Below are 22,154 nucleotides of genomic sequence, written 5' to 3' on the forward strand. Positions count from 1 at the left end.
AAAGGGAATAAAACAACATGGATGGAGTTTTTAAAACAAGGCCGCACGTGAACGAAACAAACCTTCGTGAATCGGTTTAAGTGCTTCATTTATGTATCTTTGTGAAACACACATCTAATCAATACCATCCAATAAATAAGATCGACCAGGTGCTGTAAAGATGTTTTCTTTGTACATTATTAGCTTTCGTTATAACCCGAATAACCTGACTGGCCTAGTTATTATGTAACAGCACGGTGTGGCTGCTGCAGCGGCTCCACAGCTGCAACAAGGAGGCTGTTGGTGGGGGGAGGAGAACAAACATGGCGGCCGGGTATGCGTGGTTCCTTGTGCTGGGCTCGGTGTTCCTGTGCAACCTCATGAAAACACTCCTGCCCTCCATATCCTCTTTCGTAAGTAGCGGCTGATGTTATATACGACACGTTTCACTGAAAAGCGCAGGCGGGAGCAGTGTATTGTCGTTGTTTCTGTTTTTGCCTCGTCTCAGACTGCAGCCTCCTTGTGGACTAGCTTGGTTGAGCGAATTAGCTAATACATAATAGATACTACATGGGTGTGGTTTGTCTGAGAACCATTTCTAATAACAAAACCCAAGGGGACAAGCTTTTTACAACATGGTTGTTCAAGAGGAAATAATGTAATGTTGTGTAACCGTGTTTACATATTAGCTCTGCTGCTACAGATGGCTTAGCATAATGGAAATCTGTTGGCTGAAGCTCTGGGATAGCTCAATAAGCAGGAACACTGTGTTGTTGAGCCTCTGCATCTATAAACCACAGCCTCCACTGCAGATAACCATGTCCCCCTGCTCCCTCAGTAACAGCCTTCTCCACCCTTCTCCTCCTAAAGCTCTCAAAGATGGTGCAGAAAGATGCTGAGCTGGAGAGTGAAATGAGGGCTGAGGTCCAGGAGATGAAGAAGGAGCAGTCCTCCATCAGCATGATGGATGAGTTTGCCAGATATGCCAGACTGGAGCGCAAAATCAACAAGATGACAGACAAGCTGAAAACACACGGTGAGCAGCAGCAGTAGTTACTGACATGAGAAGATGTGGAGAAGATGGCAGGAGCCCCGAAGATGAAGTGGTGTTTAATTATGAGGAACATCTAGTAACAACATACAAACAATAACAACACAAAAAATGCTGCATTATTACTCCAGTTCAGTTCAAAGACTGATGTTTGCTCCTGAGCGAAGGATGTGGTTTTAAACTCTTCTTTATGAGCAGAAAATTACAAATACTTGATAAACAGCGAAACATTTTACAAATCTGAGGCAGATCATTTATGTGCGGTATCTCCTTCCTGTGCTTGCACAATGTATAAGTATTATATTAAAAAACTATATTGCTATGAGTATTGATATTGTCTTATGGCCCTGCCCTAAAAAAGGCAGTTCTCGATGCAGGACTGCTGATTTGTTTTTCATGTTACTTAGTCCACCTACAGTAGCTGTTTTTTCTTCAAGGGAAACTATATGACGATATACTGTCACTGTGACTGTAAATTGCACAGTTGAGTCTTCCGCACCTGTGCATGTCTACTACAGCAGATTTACACATTAAAACCACAACCCATAGGAATTTGCAGTAGGTTTTGGATAATACACTCCACTCTATGTCCACTATGAACAGCTGCTGCCTGTCGCTGTCCTTCACTCTCAGCCTCAGGATTAGGTCGGGTGAAGAAAGGAAGTGGCTGAATAGAATTTGAGTGTGATGCACATTGCCAGCAGTGCAAAGGTGTTTCAGATAATTGCCACGTTTATATTTTATAGATAGTTTTCTATCTCCCCTGATCAAGCTACACAGCCTGTGTTTTACTCAATGTTTCATATCTTTTAACCAATCACTCTTTTCTGTCCCAAACGGCTGAATCGAATGGCCCTTACCATTGTGTTGATAAATAGGAACTCTCCTCTGTTTGAACGAAAAGTATTTGGGTGTAATATCCAAAAATGAACAAAATATACTTCCTTTAATGTATCATTATTTCTCATATATATAATTATATGTACTTTTTCAGACATCACCTTCAGTCTTTCCTCAAGACCTTGAACACATCACAATGTAATTGTATTGTAATCATGCTATATTACCCTACAAATAGCTGGAAAACAATACTTGGAAATAGACAATAAAAAGCTCTTCTTCAGGTTTTAGAACTCTGAATCACTGCCAGTTTCTCCTGATCTGTGATTCACATTATGAACTAATGGCACTCATTAGAGCACACACAGTCCCCTTATGAAACCACATGTGAATTTACTAGATCAGGGGACACACACATACATCGGTCCCTTGAACTTTCCTAATTTTTTTTCCCATCAAGATCTATGAATTACTCTCAGAGAAATCAATAAAACATATCTCACAGTGCTGCCTAGGTTCGTGCCCTACCCCTCCACAAGATTTCATGGAAATCGGTTGAGTAGTTCTTGTGAATCCTGCAAACTAATTAACAAACAAACAAGTGCAGACGAAAACATAATCTTCTTGGTGATTTAAACAAAATGGCGGTGCAGTCTGATTAACCGGTATAACAGGCACTGTGGCAGAATAATTGAAGGCTACATTGCCACATCAATCAGTTTGCTGAGCCTAACAGTGACTTATATTCTCTCCTGCAGTGAAATCAAGAACTGCACAACAGGCCAAGATGAAATGGGTTGTGAACATTGCCTTTTATATATTACAGGTAGGTGGAGAGTGTTAAAAAATAGGTGACATTACTAGCTACATAGTGATATACCTATTTTTTTATGATGTACCAACCCATGTGTCTCTTTAATTTGTCAGGCTGCTCTGATGGTCTCCCTGATATGGAAGTATTACTCTGATCCGGTGACAGTGGTTCCCAGTCGATGGATTGCCCCTGTGGAGCGACTGGTTGCCTTCCCAACAGGAGTGGCAGGTAATCAAGATTTACTTTATTATTCACTGGGGAAATTTGTCTGAGTCACAGTCAAAACTCAGTGTTTTTGTATTTGATAAAAATAAGGGAATTTATTTACAAATGCAAGTGGGACACCCCAAATATAACCTTTTTTCAATCAACACAACATACATTAGGACTTGGTTTATGTGTAAAGGACAGTTTGCTCTATTTTTCCATATTTAAATATTTGTAAAGCCGCAAAAAACGTGTTTTTCCCCCGGTGCGTGATGTCACAAATGCACTGAAAACTGAGGTGCTCTCTCACCTCGCAGTCTTGCCAAATTAACGCGTTCACCCGGGTGTCTTGTTTCCATCACTGCCGATGGGAGCAGGAACTAATAAAAACCTGTCTTCTGCAGAGTCATTTGACCCAGGAGTGAATGACGATTGTACCCATTCCCATTGTAGACAAAAGCCAGATGTTAGTGGGCTTTTGACCAGTGGAAAATGGGCTTTAAACTTGTCACATAGTACAGTCCGTTTATTGATTCACTGACAGTTGTCCTTTCCTTTCAGGTGGAGTGGGAATCACATCCTGGTTGGTGGTTTGCAACAAAGTAGTGACGCTGGGCCTCCATGCTGTCAGCTAGAGATCAAACATCGAACACCTTTTTCTTCACATATTGCTCAACACGCTGTAGCTGAACGCTCAAGTTTTGTTCCGTTTATTTTTTGGTCTGCTGCTCCAGGTCAACTTCTAAAAATGCAGTGCATTTTTGGTGTTGGCCGTCTCATTTTGCAACATACCGATTTGTTGTTGTTGAATTTTGTCATGGTGATTTATTTCTTTTAACTTATTGTGAGAATGTTCAAAATGTTATGATTTGGAAATACTGAAATGCGCTTTTAATAAAGAATATCAAAAGAAAAGCTTTCATTCAGTGTCACTTTGCAAATTGTGAGTTGACCAGTAGAAACATGTCAGGTAGTTTTCTTAAAGTAAAACTGTAATGGATTGAAATGAAGAAACTTTATCTACTGGTTCAGCTTTTTATGGCATCTTAAAGGTTAAACTAACCAATGAAATGACTTCTCTCAGAGCAAAAGACTCTTCCACTCTTGTGTCTTCAATCGCCCTTCACTCACACTGAGGTAGGGTAGCCACAATAGTCTGTGTTACCGATGTTATATGATGTTATACTGTGTTCAGAAACATACTGATTGCATAATTTGCCTAGTGGCCACAAAGCCTGGGGCCACTCCTTTAATTCCGTGCCATTTTCGCCTCCAGGACGTGAAATGTACACATTTTATTAGCAAGTAAAGTGTCTATGATACATAATAGAAACCATTACTAGAGTCTATCTTGTCTGATATCTTAACTAGATTAACATTTGAAGTTATTCGAAAGTCTGTGCCAGCAAAATGCTTACATAGAACATTAATAACAATCCAAGTTTTCTCAGTTTCACTGGTGACCACTAAACAGGAATTACACCATCAAACTGAAGCATAAAGCCCTCAGTGTCAGTGGTTCACTAATGGTCAATTATAGGTGACAAATATAGATCTTCACCTGTTCTCCAATATATGATTTGTGTGACTTTTATTTAGACTTTGGGTGATATGTGGGAGTAGGTAAATGAAAGGTGCACACAGATAAATCATTCCAACTTCTAAGGATGGGTAACCACCGACAGCTTGTTTTTTGTGTCTCTGGGCTTCCTGTGCACGTAATGATTTAACTACGTTTCAGATCTGACTGAGCATGGGAGACACCAGAGGGAATACTGTCCTCTGCATAGCGCTGCAGTGCCACTGTGTGGTGATGATGGGGGTGTATTCTCGGTCTGGGCCTCAGTTAACTGCTGCTATAGTTTACTGATGCAGAAAAGTTGTCAGACTGGATCCTCTGGTTTGAAACCTGCTGAGGCTTGATCGGAGGCAATTTCATAGTTCGGCTGTGAACAGTTCCCTGGTTGTTGTTTTTTTCTACACACGATTAGATGAATTAGTTTCAATATATTTACATTATATACTGTATAAGCACCATGATTCCTGCTACACATATTAAATCATGTTAAATAAAATACCCTCCTCTCTAACAGATAGTCTTGATTCTTGCCATTTGTCTGATGACTTTGCCTCTGGCGTCAGTGAGTCAGTCTGGTCTTCACTGTAAGATGAGTGTTGTGGACTATGAGAGCCACAGCACAGTCTGGAGAGAGGAACATCTGGAGGTGTCTGTGATGAGGCTCACTGGCACTATCCCTCTTGAGAGTGAAGACAGCTGCCTCACATATATACTTCACTTTTACATGCATTTCCAATCTGAGAAAAAATAGGAACAGGAAAACATAAGCCTCAGCTTAACAGAAAATAGATATCCATATACCTGATGATATAGTGAAAAAAATAATGTGAAGCAGGTGCAGATATTTGAAGATTTCAAGCTAAAGGATCACAGAGAAATCTGCTCATAAAAGCCCTGCATGAAAAAAAACTGGTAAAACTTATCTATAGACCTTGTAATTCCAACGTGTACTGACTTGATACAAAATGGGATTTTAAAAATAAAGTTTGGCTAAACTTAAGGAACATTGGTTCCTCATATTAACCTGAAAAGTGAAAGCGTCCCTTTTTCTTTCTTTTTGAGTTAAGCTGTCTCTTGTTGCTCACCAATCGATCGATCACCACCTGGTGGCTGGCTGCAGTATAGGTCTTAAATCTGACTTCTCATATGTTAGTGGATGGGACATGGACAAAACTAGAGAGTCAAAGTACTCAGCAAATGACATTTTCTCAAATATGGGTTCTGTTGTTTCAGGTATTGACAGCTGAGACTGACTGTGTAAAATGGCAGTGTTCATATTCCATAGTGGAGACGCTTTAAACATCTTCATACACGGCCTATAGTGACCCTGTTCAAGTGTCCTGGGGTCCTGTGCAGCTGCTTTGCTCTCGGCCAATCAGTCTGTTACATTAAACACCAATAAGGTGAGCGACAACTGGCGTCCTGGTCTCCTCCTTTATGAACCGAAGTTACTATTTTGTGCAAGTAAATCTCATTTATGTAAACATGCAATGCAAACACAAGGAAATATATATAAAAAAAGAAATAAAATATACAGTGTAAAGAGAATATAAACAGTGTGAGCAGTATATATTGAGACCGATTGCACATTAGCCATCAAATTACACTGACAGAAAGGAACATTGTTCAGTTAAACATCTTATCCTAACTTGTCTAAACTTATATTCCAAGTTTCACAAACAACTAAATGAAATACAGCATTTCCCTGTTTTTTCTGCATGGGATCCTGATCCACGGGCCTTTAAGGGGTCCGAGGGCCTGCGTTTGGGAACCTGAGTCTTACAGCCTACATTGCTGGTCAGTGCTATTTCTGTCCATATATGAACTCAGCAGGACGCAGCAGAACCACTCCACTGTGCCCCTGTGCCGACAGACAGCTGAAGTTGCCAATCAGTCAGCGTTGTGCGGCGCCCCTAGGGGCCAGATCCCTCCAATCCTGCACTGATGGAGACAAATATAGCCTCTGCTGAGTGTGTGTGTGTGTGTGTGTGTGAGTGATCTCAGTGCTATGTCTCTGTCGTGGGTGAGCTCTAATAATAGAGGAGGTTGCCTGCTCCTTTAAGAGTCTACTTGTTGCACACTCTCCACATTATAAAGTCAAATAATGGTGATCAAAGTTTTCCTCGCCTCTTCATCGGGATCCACCGCGGTAAGTTTTCACTCTGTGCGCACGAATTCTCGTTGACGCAAACTTACCGCAAAACCGCAAAACCTTTTCACTCACTCTGACTCGACAGCGCTAAACCTCGGAATTAATGTCAGCCGCCTTTGATTATTCACATTCCATTGGCTTTGTTTGCGCTCATTTGTGTTTTAGTCTTGTTTTAGTGCTATCTCATTGTAATCAGGTCGAGCTCATTGACATGCAGATCTTTCTCGAGCAGGGGGTCTCAAACTCATTTTGTGTCTCACACCCCGATATTCAGACGTTTTTAAAAACCACACCAGTTGGGATCATACCCTCCAACAACAACAATTTCTTATTACATGTGATGATCAGATTTAGCTTGTAGGAACAGTTAGGTTGTGACCACTGCAGGGAGGGCGCATTCATCCTCTAGATCTACTTTTGGCAGAGCTAAATAAACACTTTGAACTGGGGGGTGGTGGCATGGTGGCATGGTGGCCCACTTGGATATAGAACTGTTGTCTCAGTCACAGCAGGGAGACCTGGTTGTTTCTCCTTGGATTTGCATGTGCATAGAGCCTCATTGAGTCTGTGTTGGGACAATGCAAGCTGCCCATACTGTTTTCAGATGAGCAGAAGACAATTCAATCTTTATTTAAAAAAAAAAGAGTAGATAATTAGTTAAACTTTAGGCTACAATTTGTCAGAACTTACTGAAAAATAGACCGTCGGTTTCCAGAGGTTAAATTACATTACATGCTGTGTCTAACTAACAGCCCAAAACTCAAAGATATTAAATTTACTATGTCGAAATGAGTACACTTCGAGCTCAAACCAGCAAATATATCACATAAACCATTAGTTCATTATCAAAATAGCTGGGGATTAATTTTCTGTTGATCAGCGATTCATTAGAGGCCTGGTTTGTATGTTTATTTGTAAGGACAGGAGACCGGGGGGGTGTGGGGTGTCAAGTTCCTTATTTGAACCCTCTGTGTGTGTCATGTACTCGTGTTTGTTGCACACTTAAACCTGATAGAAGTGCAGGGTTTTTTTCATCTTTGAAATCAGAAATTACAGCCTTCCATCCCACATACTGTGAAATCAGTGTTGATATTTCATAAAGATCATGTTATTTTTTTTATTTTTCTGCCCCCCAGATCAAAAAGAAGCAGCAAGATGTTGTCGGCTTCCTGGAGGCTCTTAGAGTGGAGTATGATCCACTGGACATCGCCTGCAACGAGGAGAACCGCATGTGGATGAGGCAGAACGTCCCAGAGGAGAAGAAGCCAGCCAACGGGATCCCCCTGCCTCCTCAGATCTTCAATGAAGAGAGCTACTGTGGGGTGAGTCTGTCCTTAAGACTGTTTATTGATTACTGAATGGCACAAGATGTTAAATGCAGGGACCTCTGAAGAATAGTACAGAGTTTATATGTATTTTCATGTGGATTTACCACGTTTTTGACTGAAAATATCAGAAACCACCTTTGATAGAAATTATTTGAGATATATTTTTTGTGATTCACATTTATTTGATCAAAAAGTCAACACTGTAAAACCATTTACAACATGAAAGGTCAACTCATGAAATCAAAGGTTTGCGATATATTAATGAAACTGTAAACCAAGATACAGACATCCTTAATTGTTAGACAATTCTTCTAATACAATACTCCAGAAAGTAATGGTGGGTTTTGCCTTATTAAATCTCACTGTAACATTCAATGATAGAATCTTTTTTAAATCAGAGAGCCAGTTCATGGGTAGTTGGGGGTCAAACCCGTGTTTCAAGATAGTTTTTTGACCACTGTTAGTCCTTTTGACGTATATATATTTTGACTTTTTAGTTTGGTCCGTGGCCCATCCACTAACATGGAGGTGGAAGGGATTTATGAAGGTGACGATTGAGACAATTTGGCTTCACTTTTTGGGAGCGCTCATGTCGTCCATCTTTATATACAGTCTTTGATTAAAACATGGTAGTTACTGTATATACAATCACAATGTAGTGACCTGCTCCACTGCTTGCACACAACGAGTGAGTAGAACATTTTTCTCATATTTTCAAACAGGACTACGACACCTTCTTCGATGCCAAGGAGGACAACTCTGTGTTCGCCTTCCTGGGGCTGCCCCCTCCCCCTGGGTCCAAGGTTGGAAAAATTTCGTATTTTCCACTGTGTGAAAAAAATCGGAACAAAATCACAAAATTTCCCTTACCCCTATATACCGGGCTGTAAATCTGCTGTGATGGGACAGTGTCAACAGTGTTCAACTTTATATTCTTAAGTATAGCTGTTATTGATATTGTGTGACATTATGGTACATTGTTAGTTGATGATTTTGTCAGTTAGGATATTCTTGTAGGATTTCAACCTCTTGAAAAATTGAAAAAATAAACAGGCTAATCAACAGGCTATTAAAAAACTTAAAAGCCCTACAAAGGGTCTTAGGCTAGCACCTATACCCGCATAAATGATAAAGTTTTTATTATTTTGTCATGCATGTAGTATATGTTTACATGAACAGATCAAAATCCCAAACCCAGCTGCATGAGCATTTTAAATAATACAAAAGAGTCCAAAATACATATAGGAAAACCAGATTCCATATTTTAAATGATCAGGTTATCAAATATTAATACATAAATGATACAGCATGTCACGCGTTGAGTGTAATCGACTCGAAAAGCTGTCTTACTTTTTTTTTTTTTAAACCAAATTTTACTTCTTTCAACACGTCAGATTATATTTTCATACACCCTGGCGGATGCTGAATAAAATTTAAAATATCGCTACTTCAGACTGACCCTGCCTTTCTCTACATTTTTCCAAATCTGTTACATCTTTTTTTCACTATTAGATACATTGAAAGAATACACTTTGATTTCAAGGAAACCATTTTGGTTTGGCCATATTCAAAGAGGCTGTAACTTAAAAATGTGAACAGCATATTGTCTGGTGATCCAAACAGTACTTTTTCAGGACTGATTCTGTATCATACACTTGTGTTACATTCGGACATTTCATTGACACAGGAAGCAGCGCAGGCTGACAAGGCGCACATTGTGACGAACGGGAACCATGTTGAGGAAATGAACGGAGACCTTGAGGACACAATAGTAATGCCATCGTTTCTTCCCTCATGTTGTGTTTCTTTTCACCTGTGTTTCACCTTTCTCCTTTTCCATCCAGTGTCCCTTAACAGCTTCACTTCTGTCCCAACCTGTCGACTTGATCAGACCTTTATTTTCCTCTTGTCCCAGTCATCACGATGTTCACTAATCTGTTTGTGTTTTGCATGATTGAATGTTTTTATTTCACATTAACAGAATATGGAGTTGTCATTATAACACTGGGTTGTGCCACAGCATAGTGAAGCATCATGTTCCTACATTCCTTTCTTCATGTTAGTACTTTATAAAGTTTGATTTGCTTTGTGATTTTTTTGTTTTGTTTTTGTTGTTATTGTGGTTTTGCAGACGTTTAAAAAGCATTTTATGTCTTTTACATTTGATACCACTCTCTAACATTTTTCCTCCCTATAGAAAATCCTTGCTGTCCTAACTTTTTTCTCAGTTTACATAGGAGACAGACTGGGTCCCAAATCTAAACATTCCTTAAGAAAATACTGTAAATCATTCACTTCCTGCATTCCACTCTTCATCCATCAAAGTCAATAACAAACATTCAGCAAACATTCCCTATACGCAGGATGTTACTCCACTGACACATTTCACTCATTACATTGCAGGATATTGACATGGCCGCAAAATACTGTTTCCCAGATTTTCTACCTTAAGATTTAAGTAGCAGAAGAAGATGTAATGGATTTATTGTTTTTTTGTTGCCATGACAATATAAGAGTCCTGTTAAGCAGCACAGAAGCGTACTGCGTCCACTTGTTTTTCTCAATGAATGAGATTGCCTTCCTCAAAATCCCAAAAGAAGCACTGATTTAACCTAATTGGCTAAATAACCTACTACTTGAAGCAAATATAACCTGCCTGTGTAGTGTGACTCAGTTTTATTTTGGTTCAAGACATTGGGATATACTTGTGTCTTTAAGATATATAGAAGGCATTGTTATTAGTCTGTTGGCTTTGTGCAGGCAGCTCAGGGATCATACTTTGGGATTGTACTGACAGAAAGTACAAGGATTTTGAGCTAGTTCATTCAGAAAGACAAAGCAGTAAACGCTATATGCTTCTGTAAAACTGAACCTGAAATCTGAGTTCATTTAGCTGCATTTTGTTTTGAGCAGAGTTCAGCTCCCACTCTGTTTCTCTGCTGATTTATTAAATTCTGTTAATTAGACTACGTTCACACAGCGGGCCCAAGTGGCCAGAATCAGATGTGAGTCCCATCAGGGCCCTGACCAGTTCACATTGGAGTCGGATCATGGCCACATTTTAAAAGATAATGTGAACAGCTACATAAAGAAACTGGATCCAGAAAAACCTCTGAAATGAGCACCAAGGCTTGCAGTGGGAATGTCGTGATAGACTGATTAGTTGAGGAACAGTTGAAGCACGCCAAAGAACATGTTACATACCGTATGGTTTGTTTAATCGGGAACCGTACATAACTTTCTGCAAAATGGCAAATTGATAATTATAATGTCAAATTGTTGTGCAGATTAAGAAAACGATGTCATGTGACGCCACGTGAGTATGCTGGAGGCAGGACATAAGCGTCGTCGCTTATCGTCAAAAGCTCTCGAATCTCATTGTCTTTCCAAGTGGACATCTTATCTGTATGGCACCTCTTTTTTTTATCACGAGACACTATTCTTCCAGTTTTGCTTCCATCACATGATAGAAACACACCCTCTCGCTGGGATTTTTACGCAAATGTTCTTTCTGTGTTCTCACATGGACTCACTCTGACATTTCCCACACATTTAACTCAGGGGCAAGCAGGACAGGTTTCAGAAAAATGTCCAGAGCAATTGGTTAGGACATTTGCATTCTCACATACAGACCCACTGGAAATGTCCAGACTTCAGTGCATGTCTGAAAGCAGCTTATGTTTCCAGCCTTTTCCTTCCAGAGAAAATCTAGTTGGCTGCTGAAAGTTATATTGATCATTTAATATAACTCTTAAGAAAGTGAATAAGTATAATATCCAAAATGTTGAAGTATTCCTTTAAGGCCATGTCTGACTCTCATCTATGGTCACATTGAAATTCATCCAGATCATTGACATTCCAGTCTTCACCTTTAACTGCTACATCTCCTCCTCCACATTGTTCCCAGAGTTGACTAACACCTACATTTTAAGTTTTCGCACCTCCCAGACTGACGAGCTGCCTGAACAACTATGACATTAAAAGTTTTTCTTATTTTGAACACCAGTTGTTGTTTTCACCTTACAATAAGGAGGTTCCACTGGAGGAGCGTAACGGAGATGCACACGTTGAGGAGGAGGGGGAGGTAGCGGAAGGAGAGAATGCAGATGATGAAGCCATGGAAGAGGAAACAGAAGGCGACGAGGCCCCTGCAGACGAGGAGGAGGCAGTGGAAGAAACAGATGAGGTTACAGAAGTCACAGTAATTGCCTTTAGACTAGAATCCATCCTCTCTTCGTTCGGCCTCTCCCTCCACTTCTTGAATGTGTTGAATGTCTTTTTCCTTCACCTGGCATGCTCTGCTTCTCTCCCCTCAGCATCTATACCTTCCCTTTAATGTCGTCTTCTTCCTCCACATCAAGGATTTGCCTCCTTTTTAAGTTCTTGTCCCCCTTGTATTGCATCTCCTCCTCTCTCCCTGGATTCAATCATTTACTAACCCACCATGTGCAACATTCCTCTTCATCATTTCCCGTTTGTCCCTTAAGCACCACTGGACATTTAACTTCTCTATTACTGCAACTTTTTCAACGTGTCTCTGTTTGTCTTTTAATTTACTCTCATTTGTCACCTCCCTTTTATATTTGACTGATGATTCTGTTACCACTCATCTTGATGATTGATCCCCAATTGCACTGCATATACATTCTCTATTAACTGTCATGTTCATGGCTGTGTCAGTAGGGTCCAACCATAGACTGTATAAAATGGACGACGTGTCTCCACTTCCTCCCACCATCCATACATGAAGCCAAAATGTCCCAGATATGAACGTCACTTGGAGCCAGGGTCTGCACAGTAGTAGCATCAAATAACTAATAAAACCAACTTGCCAAAAATACACATTATTGTGATAAGAACGACCTATAATGACAGTAAACATCTTTTTTTAGTTTGGTTTACATACCATGATGTGGTGGGGTGTGGTACCTATACTCCAGTCAGCCACTAGGTGACAATCAAGATGCTTTGGCTTCACTTTTGGTGAACTATCCGGAAACAAGGCAAATGTCGTGGATGTGAAGGCTGCCATCTTGTGTTGATTGCATCATTTGGAGCCGGAGTCTGCGTGGTAATATTTGGGGATAGGAGCGAGGTCCCAACGATACACATGGCTGACCAATCGAGGGGTCTGTCTCATCTGTTAACCATGACATTTCACCCCGTTTCTTATAGCTTTAACTATTTAAAACCAAACTAGCCCAAAAATTTGCACTTGAAGTGTACACCTTGACTTTTTATTTTGGTTCATGTTCCATCCACTAACATGGAGGAGGCAGGGTTCATGACTTATACTGCAGCCAGATCAAGACGCTTTGGCTTCCCTTTTGGGGAATGTCATCATGTCGTCCATCTTTATATACAGTCTCTGGTCTGGATATACTGTATACTGTATACTGTTTGTTGGGAGTGTCCTCGGTTTTCTGTCTTTGCAGTCTGACGTCTCTAATTTTGTCCTCTCTTCTCTTTCAGCAGGCTCATGCAGAGGAAGAAGAACAGGTGAGATTATCTAAAGTTTCTGAGCACACTGAACTGAATTAAAAGCTTAAAGAGGCTGTGTTTCAGTCGTTTTCTGGTCTTTTCTTGAACAGGACGAAGCTGATGATGACAGGGTAAGAAGGGACACTGTGTGTGGATGTTCATTAACCAACTCTTTCCATTCTTAGCAGTAGTTGTTGGTTTAGAATGAGTGCTCTGACCAATCGTCACCAGAGCTCAGCCAAGTTTGCATGCCTGAACCCTGATCTGAAAATGTCATCTACGATAATTATTACTAACGCAAGCTGCTCTTCTTTCTATTAACCGTCAAATCAATTCACTGTAATAATAATTCTAGTGGATATCCAAACTTTTTTTCGTCACAGTTGCATCACTCAACATTGGGCAGAAATTTGTTGATATGCATGAATCTTTTTTTCATATCAATGTGAATATGGTTCTAATCTATATTTTTACCCACTTCCACATCTTTTTTATTTAATACTAACATAAGTCTAGTATGTTTTGTAGAGGAATATTACTTATGCTTAGTTTTTTCCAAGCTTCATATCCCCTTCTTTTTCCCTTGTAGTTGAGTAGCATCTAAAACTTGCATATTTTTTACCTCTTTTTGCTAATTTAAACAGAAAACTTTTGTGCTGCAAATATTAGGAACAATTCAAACAAATTCAACAGCCTTTTACAAAAGATGGAAAATATTACAAGACATTTGGACAATGTTTAAAGAATGTCTTACTTGACCTTTAGGGTTCAACTAACTTTGAACTCTTAATGCTTTGCTTACTTTGAGTATTAGGGCCACTTAAAAGGAAAGAGATTTCGAGAATAAAGTCACAATATTATCGGAATAAAGTCATATTATTACAAGAATGAAGTCATAATGTTATGAGAATAAAGCTGTAATATTATTAGAATAAAGTTCACTTTGACTCATGGATGACCTGATAAGAGTTTATTGGTCAAAAGTCAAAGGTCCAGGTCACTGACCTCTTGAAACACATGTTTTACCTTGTGAATATAATATCTCAGGAACATCTCAATAGAATTCTTTCAAATTTGGCACACATGTTCACATGGACTCACTGATTAAATGTTTAGATTTTGGTGGTCAAAGGTAAAAGTTCAAGGTCACACCAGCCTCACAAAACATATTTTGGAACCTCTTGAATGTGACATCTCAACACCGCCAAGGGGGGGATTTCTTTAACTTTAAACAGTTGTCACCTGGACTCAAAGATGAACGGATCAGATTTCAGTCGTCAAAGATAAATGTCACAGTGACCTTATATGAATCAGAGGAAACCAATTTATGTAGATGGAAACTGCACTGGTTGGTGGAGGCATACAACCCCTTTTCTCTAAATATTATAACTTTTTTTCCCTTATTGAATTATGACTTTGTTCTTGCAGTATAATGACTTTACAATATGGCCCTAATATGCCGTACAGTTAGACATTGTAGGCTACTTAAAACAGTGTGTACATTTCGTCTTTGAAGTTCAAATTGTAATCGAGCCATTTTAATTGAAATAGCTCAAACAATGATTGACTAGACATGTCTATTTCCATCAGCCAGTTCAGGCAGCTCTATTTAAGAATCTACATGTTTCCTCTGTCAGTCTTCCAGTCCATTTAAATCACTTCACTTCAATTCATGACAGTCTCCTGCTGCTGCTGATCACACACCAGTCATGTTCCTCATGAGCGCACCATATAGCATTTGACCCCCTTCTTTGCCCTTTTTGTCCATCTCTTGGTTTGCTCCCTCCAGGAAGAAGAGGATTTGCAGTCAGAGGTAACTGTGCGTCGGTGATCGCCTCTTTCTACGGTTCCTCCATATAATCATCAGCAGTGTGGGTTTGATGGTGCACAAATCAGGGAAGGCTCCTGTGGTTGAGTCAGGGTGGTGGGGGGCAGGGGCTGGGTCTTGGTCTGCTGTTTCCACTCAACTGTGTATATACTCTTTGATATGCTGACATGTTCTAACTCTTCTCTTTCCATCCCTCTATTCCACGTTGTTAACCCCTCTTCCTGCTAACACCCATGTTCCTCATTTCTTCCCAGTCCTGTAGCTGCTTCCTGACAACCTCAACCATCCCCATAGTTTCCATTTTAATTCTGTTTTCTGTAGCGCATGCCTGTGGTGCTCTTTTGCTCCCCACACAGCCTGCTGACCTACTATCTGTTATTCCTTATAGGAGGAAGAAGAACTGCGACAGCTTGAGGTAGATTCCTGTGATGTGTTTTTGTACCAGCCTCTAGCCTTCCTCAGTTTGTTTTGTCCTTTTTCAATCCCCCATCCCTTCCCACCTCCCTGTAAGCTATTCAGCTTCATTTTGAGAATAAAGTCATAATCAAGAAGAAAGTAATTCTATTAAAAGAAAAGTCATTATATTTAATATAAAGTCATAAAATTTGAGAATAAAGTTTTAATTTAATTATAAAAAAGTTTAATTAAATGTGTAAAAGGTAATAATATTTCAAGAAAGTCATCATATTTAAAATAAAGTCATATAATTTTGAGAATAAAGTTTTGATTTAATTTTCTAAAGTAGTAAAATTGCTCGGACAGTCTAATTTAATGAGAAGAAAGTCATAATATTTCCATAATAAAGTCGTTATGCAATTAGAAAAAGGGCAATAAGCAGCAATGAGAACCTGTGCTCTCTTCTGGTTCCAAAATCTTGATTTCGTGACAAACTATGAATCTCCTTTGAGTAGCACTTAGATGTAACTAATGGTAGCCCTGCAGCCGACCACAACCAAACTTTTATTCCTCCACAAAAGAATAGACTAAATTTCCTGCTTCATCTCTTCAAAGTCCTGATACTTATGATAATGTGGTGCCGATGAGCCAAAATATTAAGTATTTTGTTATTTTTGAAACTTTTACTCAACAACAAGAATCTCCACATTCCTTATTTGAACACAGGTCATATCTGATCTTCTGATATCCCTCCTCTAAAATAACACATTGCATTCACATTCTTAAAATATTATGGCTTTATTCTCGAAATCTCAAAATTGTTTTTACCCTTCATGTGACCCTGATTCTTCGTTTTGTGTTACACTGAAGACATTCCAGAAAAAGTCATTTCAGAGTTTCCCATGCCATCAGGCCAAAAGGGACCAATCATATCTAGATAAGCAGCATGGTACAGAATACAGTACATGACAACACTGTTGGCCATATCAAGAGGTTTTTCTTGTAACCTCTAAGAGTGTGTACTCTTCCCATGCACTTATATATGCAGTGATGATTAAACTATGACCTTCAGTGATTGTCATCGGGAAATTGGCAGTATTAAAAAATAGTAATGTAATTGTCCTCATACTGTTAAGTCCCTTATTTATGTTGCATCAGTTTGACATTGCCCTGTATTAGGAGACCTTATGTCCATCTACCAGATCTATTTATACAGTCACATGAGTCAAAATGCATGTTAACGTGCACGCACCTACAGGTATGTCACTTTCTCTGTGGACGGGGGTTAAACAACATCCCTCTCTCTTTTCAAATCTTATTGTTTACCCACCCTTTTTTACAGTGTTACTTTGATTAAGTCTCTAAAATTGTTTTGAAAAGAGTGTTCACTCTGTCCATCATAATCCAGATGTAGAATATTGATAAACCACTGAGGCAGCCTTCAGTTATAAGGGAGACTACGGACTTCATTGTGCCTCCGTCCACTTCTGAAACCAGACCTACTGTATGCACTTGCTTGCATATTGTTGTTCAAACAGCACAGAGCTCTGATGATGGGGTTAGACTATTTGGATTAAGACTCACTTCAGGGACTTTCCACACTTCTCCACACAGCTCTTATTTAAATTTAAAAATAGCAATTCCAAAATTAGTTTGATGTTCCTGCTCTAGCCTTTGGTGAGCAGGTACCATCATTTAAAGGTCATTAAAATCAGCATTTGTCTTCGATGTTTAGCAGGGAGATTTTTTAAATTTGAAGAATTCTTAACAATGCCAGGTGTGTTTGTTACAGCAGCAGCTCATCTAGTTCAGGAAGTTGGGCATCATATGGGATATCCATTGTTCTGTTGTGTTTCAGTTCAGATTGCTTAGTTTTTTCTCTACATGAAAACCACTTCATCACTCAGATGAAGAACTTTATCACCACCTGTGACTGCAGAGGGCGCTGTTGCTCACTAAAAGTTCCACCCGACCTAACGTGCCCGGGTGGAGCCAGGTTACCTTAGAGATCACAACTAACCAGATCAACCTCAGTTAGAAAAATTGTATTTAATATGCCCGTACTCAGCATCTTGTTGAAAGGACTCTGCCTCTCAGAGACATTCCAGCCTCTGCGTGTTCTTCTATCATCTTTGCTTCGCTTTGCTTTGCCTTCTTTCCTTTCCAACTCTCCATCTATCTTGCCGTTTGTCGTCCTACCTTTCTTGCAGGAGCAAAAAGAATGAGGCAGTGAGGTAGTTGCTTTGGGATGTCCTGAGTTTCACTATCCTCCCTCTTTCTTCTATCTCTCTGTGTGCTGCATGGAATGGTAGTTTTTTCCCTCCATAGAGATGCCTGCTGGTGTGCAGCATGGTGACTGTAACAGAAATACCCGCCATACACCGTAGGATGGATATTCTCTTGACTTGACTAAACACCACCTGATTTAATCTCCCACAGGAAGAAGAAGAGGCTGAAGTACAAGAGGTATAATTGAATTTCGCTCTACCCATGTTGTGCACGGTGTGAATCATATTTAGTTTGGGATTTTTCATGCATGACCTGATTGCATACAAAGGCTGTAAGTACAGGTTAATGTTAACTTTACCGCTGTCTCTTGCAAGTCTCGCATCATGTGGTCCAGTGCACAATGGGGCAATGTGACACAACTCGGGAATTTATGCAGAGAGGACACCACAGTGTTCGCTGTTAGTACAGTGCTGCAGTGGGTGTTTTGAAATATTCACATAGACATTTTCTCTGAGTCTGCCAACACAGTTTTACTTTTTTTGTTTTGAAGCCGGAAGAACAGGTGGGAAGTTTTGCTGTGTTGTTTGTCTCTGCCTGTCTCCACATGAGCTAGATGTCACAAGTGCCGGGGGATGCGCTGACTTGACAGGGGGACGAGTCCGCTTTCCCCCCCCATTTTTTAAAGAAGTTATAGCTTTTGTTTCTCTTTGCCAAGAGTACAAACAAAGTGGATGTGACAAGTTCCAAATAAGATGGAGGAGATGGAGCAGTTCTCGTTACTTTGCAATACTACGAGGAAATAAGCGGAAAAATCTGTATGTAGTAACTGCAGGCTGTATATGAGGATGGATGATGTGTCTCTACTTCCTCCCACTATCCAGAAAAAAAGCCAAAATATCTCAACGCTGGCATTTTGCGCATTCGGCGCAGTAGAGGTCGCGGTGTGGAGCCATGGGGGCGAGTTCCCACCGATACACATGCTCAACCAATCATGAGTCAGTCTCAATTGTCAATCATGATGTTTCACTACATTTTTCTAGCATTAAATAATGAATTAAAACCAAACTTGCTGGAAAAAATTACACTTAAACAAACATCATTGTGATAACAGAATTTAAGAAAACTTTATTTGATTTATTTGTGTACTTTGACTTTGGTTTGGTCCAGGTCCCATTCACTTACATGGAGTAGATGGGATCTGTACTGCAGCCAGCCACCAGGTGGCGATCGAGACACTTTGGCTTCACTTTTGGCAATAGTCAATTTGTCCATCTTTATGTAGGCTACAGTAAAATCTATGGTTACTTTAGCGGTTAAAAATATGAGGAACCAACGTTCAATAAGTTTACTTTTAACTTATTATTTTAAACATCCCATTTCATAAAAAATCTGGATTTATGAACTATACTGCAGCCAGCCACCAGGGGGGGATTGAGATGTTTTGGCTTCACTTTTAGGGAATGTCATGTCGTCCATCTTTATACACAGTCTATGGTTCCAGCTACCTGTAATTGTACGACTGGATGGAATCAAGTGATTATAGCATCTAATTATGGTTAATGATGTCCACTCCCTTTTTCCCAGCTTGAGTGTTAACACTTAAATACAACATAAAACGAAGAACCACTCTTATCGGATCTACAGAGTTTCCTTAGTTTCTCTAGTTCTCTGCTTTAAACTTTTTTTTAACCCACCCATAACTTCAACCACTAATACGTGAAGTCCTCTCACCTTCCTGCAACCTGGACCATGACTTCACATGACACCCTTCTTTCTTTTTCTCTTTTATGTGTCAAAGGAAGAAGAAGGAGACTTGGAAGAAACACAGGTAGTGTAACAGAGAAAGTAGAATCTACTTTCTTGAATCTATTTTGTATCCATCTGGGGCTTGACCTGCCTGCAAAAAGTATTATTTCACTCGAACTCAGAGGATGTTTTTTTGTGGGAAATAGAAAATGGTGAAGCTTCAGTCCCAGTAATGTTTGGTTTTATTTGATTTAACATTCTCAGTGGAGATGGCAATCAAGGTTGTTTTTGGAGAGAAGAAATCTCCTGCCCTCATTGCTGCTTGTACCTCTGCAATAGTCCAAGCAGATCCAACTGTTATCTTTTGTCCTAAATCCATTAAATGCCTTGAATGCATACAAACACACTGCCCCAATCCTCACAGGGATTATGCAAATTTAAAACACACTTAAAGATTAGATTCAAAATAGATTTTAATTATTTATGCTTACCCTTGACATCTTTTATTGCTTCCCTTGTAAAAACACATTATTATGTCTTTAAACAGGAGGAAGAGGCGGAGTAGTTGAAGCTAGGTGACGTGGATGATGTCGATTTGCTGCTGCCCAGGTGAATACTCTTCTCCTTTTTTCTTGGCTGTCAAGTTTTAATGCTTCACCACTGGAGGGCAGTGCAACATTATGTGAACTGATCCTCTTGGTGTTTGCTTTCATATTAGAATTTTATGTAAACAGATTCATTAAAAACATATAGCTGTGTTGTGAAATGGTTTTATGCTTTTGTGTGTTTGACCCTGGCTCAAAGGCCACTTTAACAACAACAACAACACTTACTCAACCTGTCTGCTTTATCTACACTATATACTGTGCTGACTTTACAGTACAATGTAATTGGCCTTTACATATAATCTCATATTGTATTGTGTGATTTTATTATGTACTTTAATCATGGGTTATTTGCTTGTTTTTACTGGGGTGTATTATTAAATCATGGGTTATCATTTTTATTTTATTATTGGCTGCAATGTTTTAATCATGGGTTAGTTTGGACGGTTTGCATGATGCGCATACCATCCATAGATATTTGTCATTATATAATGCGGATCATTTTATTTTATCCCCGGTTGCCATGTAAATAGCTACAGGGAAATTAGCTTTAACAACTAACTCTGGCTAACTCTGGTATTTTGTCTATTGATTAATGAGCACTCTCCCAATCAAATTAATAACAAATGAAATATACTAAAGCTGATGCCGTCCTTGCTTCACCTTGGTTGTCTTTTTTTTTTCTGTTGACTTACACTTTAAAGTGTTCAGTCAGAGGAAACCAATTAATTCAGCTGCCTGTTTACAAGGGACTGCCTCCACCGTCTCCATCTGCCTGAGGATCGTTTGGAGCTTTAAGAAAAACGTCACACATATCCTATTTTTGTCCCTCCCAGGCAGTGATGATGATGATGATGATAATAATCCTAATCTTCAAAGCCTGTCTTTTAGTTCCTCTCTGTGCACGTCGGCCATCTATGACCCACTGCAGGAAGAGAGCCGCAGAGCAGGCTTTGAAGGGAAAGGCAATGCCGCTCTCCCACCCGTCATCCAACCCCTGCGAGCCTCTGTCACGCCATGTTAGAGGAAATTGCTAAGTGGGCTTCACATGTGCCTGCGGAGGACTGGGCACACTGGGTGGCACACACCACAGCGATGGTGGCTCCCTCAGCCGCCACAGACAACTGAAACATGTGTGACCTCTTTTGTTTTCTTCTTATGTCTCAGCCCGGAGGAGCCTCCTGTACCGTCTCTCCCCGACCCCTGACGCTCAACATCCTCAGACAGCTCCTGCCACCCCTCCCCAAGGCCCCACTGAAAACGCCATCCAAACTGAGAAGTCCCACAGCCCACATTTGTGACCCCCAGTCCCCACCGTCCCCTTTTGACTGCAATGATGACTTAATTTTTATATTTTGCGTGTAGAGTCATACTGTAATGGAAATGTGCAGCGTAGCCTCGCGGCGTCAGTTGGTTTTTAATGAGTAGCTTTTGTAAAATGCACCAACAGTTATTTTATTAAATTCAAACATGTGTCTCATGTTTTACTTTAAGAGATTTCTAGTTTTCTAGCACAAAGAGGCAGTGACCTATTCAAAATAAAACATTACCTTGGCAATCCTTAGCTGTAGCGTCTTCTCGCATTCAGATTCAAAGGTTCATAGCTCGTTTCTGCACTCTCATTTCTGTGCCTTCTCCCATCAACTGAATGTATGAATGCAAACTAAGACTTCTAATGGCAACATGAGGAAGAAAATACGCACATACTGCAGGACTGTGATCTACTCCAGCACAACTGCAATTACTGCTGCCAATACTCCTGTCTAATCAATGCACTTTGTTGAATGAAGAGTGAAACATGTGACTAAGACTTTGAAAATGCAATAAAGTAGACTGGTTAAAAAAAACATGTTGTTCTATTTGGTTTTATTTTAAACTCTTGTCGACATGTATGAATCAATGGTCTATTGTGCTGTCTG

General features: G+C 39.9%; 2 protein-coding genes across 51 annotated transcripts; both read left to right on the top strand.

Annotated features, from left to right (window-relative positions):
- Window positions 1-3,806, top strand: get1 (guided entry of tail-anchored proteins factor 1). Its single transcript, XM_035154319.2, has 6 exons — window positions 1-149; window positions 233-392; window positions 850-1,015; window positions 2,629-2,696; window positions 2,798-2,912; window positions 3,453-3,806. Exons 2-6 carry the CDS (start codon window positions 303-305, stop codon window positions 3,524-3,526), a joined length of 513 nt encoding a protein of 170 aa, XP_035010210.1. The 5' UTR covers window positions 1-149; window positions 233-302; the 3' UTR covers window positions 3,527-3,806.
- Window positions 3,807-6,439: 2,633 nt separating this feature from the next.
- Window positions 6,440-22,082, top strand: sh3bgr (SH3 domain binding glutamate-rich protein). 50 transcript variants are annotated; one of them, XM_035154273.2, is made up of 12 exons: window positions 6,441-6,619; window positions 7,759-7,944; window positions 8,673-8,753; window positions 9,638-9,721; window positions 11,981-12,151; window positions 13,423-13,449; window positions 13,542-13,562; window positions 15,648-15,674; window positions 18,095-18,121; window positions 19,683-19,712; window positions 20,178-20,239; window positions 21,403-22,082. In XM_035154273.2, exons 1-11 carry the CDS (start codon window positions 6,575-6,577, stop codon window positions 20,193-20,195), a joined length of 717 nt encoding a protein of 238 aa, XP_035010164.1. In that variant the 5' UTR covers window positions 6,441-6,574; the 3' UTR covers window positions 20,196-20,239; window positions 21,403-22,082. The 50 variants fall into 50 exon arrangements, with proteins under 50 accessions (XP_035010155.1, XP_035010156.1, XP_035010157.1 ...); XM_035154274.2 differs by having other exon boundaries at window positions 13,423-13,443; window positions 13,536-13,562; XM_035154275.2 differs by having other exon boundaries at window positions 13,426-13,449.
- Window positions 22,083-22,154: the final 72 nt, after the last annotated feature.

The sequence above is a fragment of the Hippoglossus stenolepis genome, chromosome 4 (assembly GCF_022539355.2).
Source record: "Hippoglossus stenolepis isolate QCI-W04-F060 chromosome 4, HSTE1.2, whole genome shotgun sequence".
In the NCBI taxonomy this organism is placed as follows: Eukaryota; Metazoa; Chordata; class Actinopteri; order Pleuronectiformes; family Pleuronectidae; genus Hippoglossus; species Hippoglossus stenolepis.

Bases quoted from the DNA above. Each gene is read 5' to 3' on its own strand.
- get1 (XM_035154319.2), top strand. From the start codon at position 303: ATGGCGGCCGGGTATGCGTGGTTCCTTGTGCTGGGCTCGGTGTTCCTG. The intron at 393-849 runs GTAAGTAGCGGC...CTCCTCCTAAAG, and splicing joins TGCCCTCCATATCCTCTTTC to CTCTCAAAGATGGTGCAGAA. The intron at 1,016-2,628 runs GTGAGCAGCAGC...TCTCTCCTGCAG, and splicing joins AGACAAGCTGAAAACACACG to TGAAATCAAGAACTGCACAA.
- sh3bgr (XM_035154264.2), top strand. From the start codon at position 6,575: ATGGTGATCAAAGTTTTCCTCGCCTCTTCATCGGGATCCACCGCG. The intron at 8,754-9,637 runs GTTGGAAAAATT...TCATTGACACAG, and splicing joins CCCCTCCCCCTGGGTCCAAG to GAAGCAGCGCAGGCTGACAA. The intron at 13,450-13,541 runs GTGAGATTATCT...TTTCTTGAACAG, and splicing joins ATGCAGAGGAAGAAGAACAG to GACGAAGCTGATGATGACAG.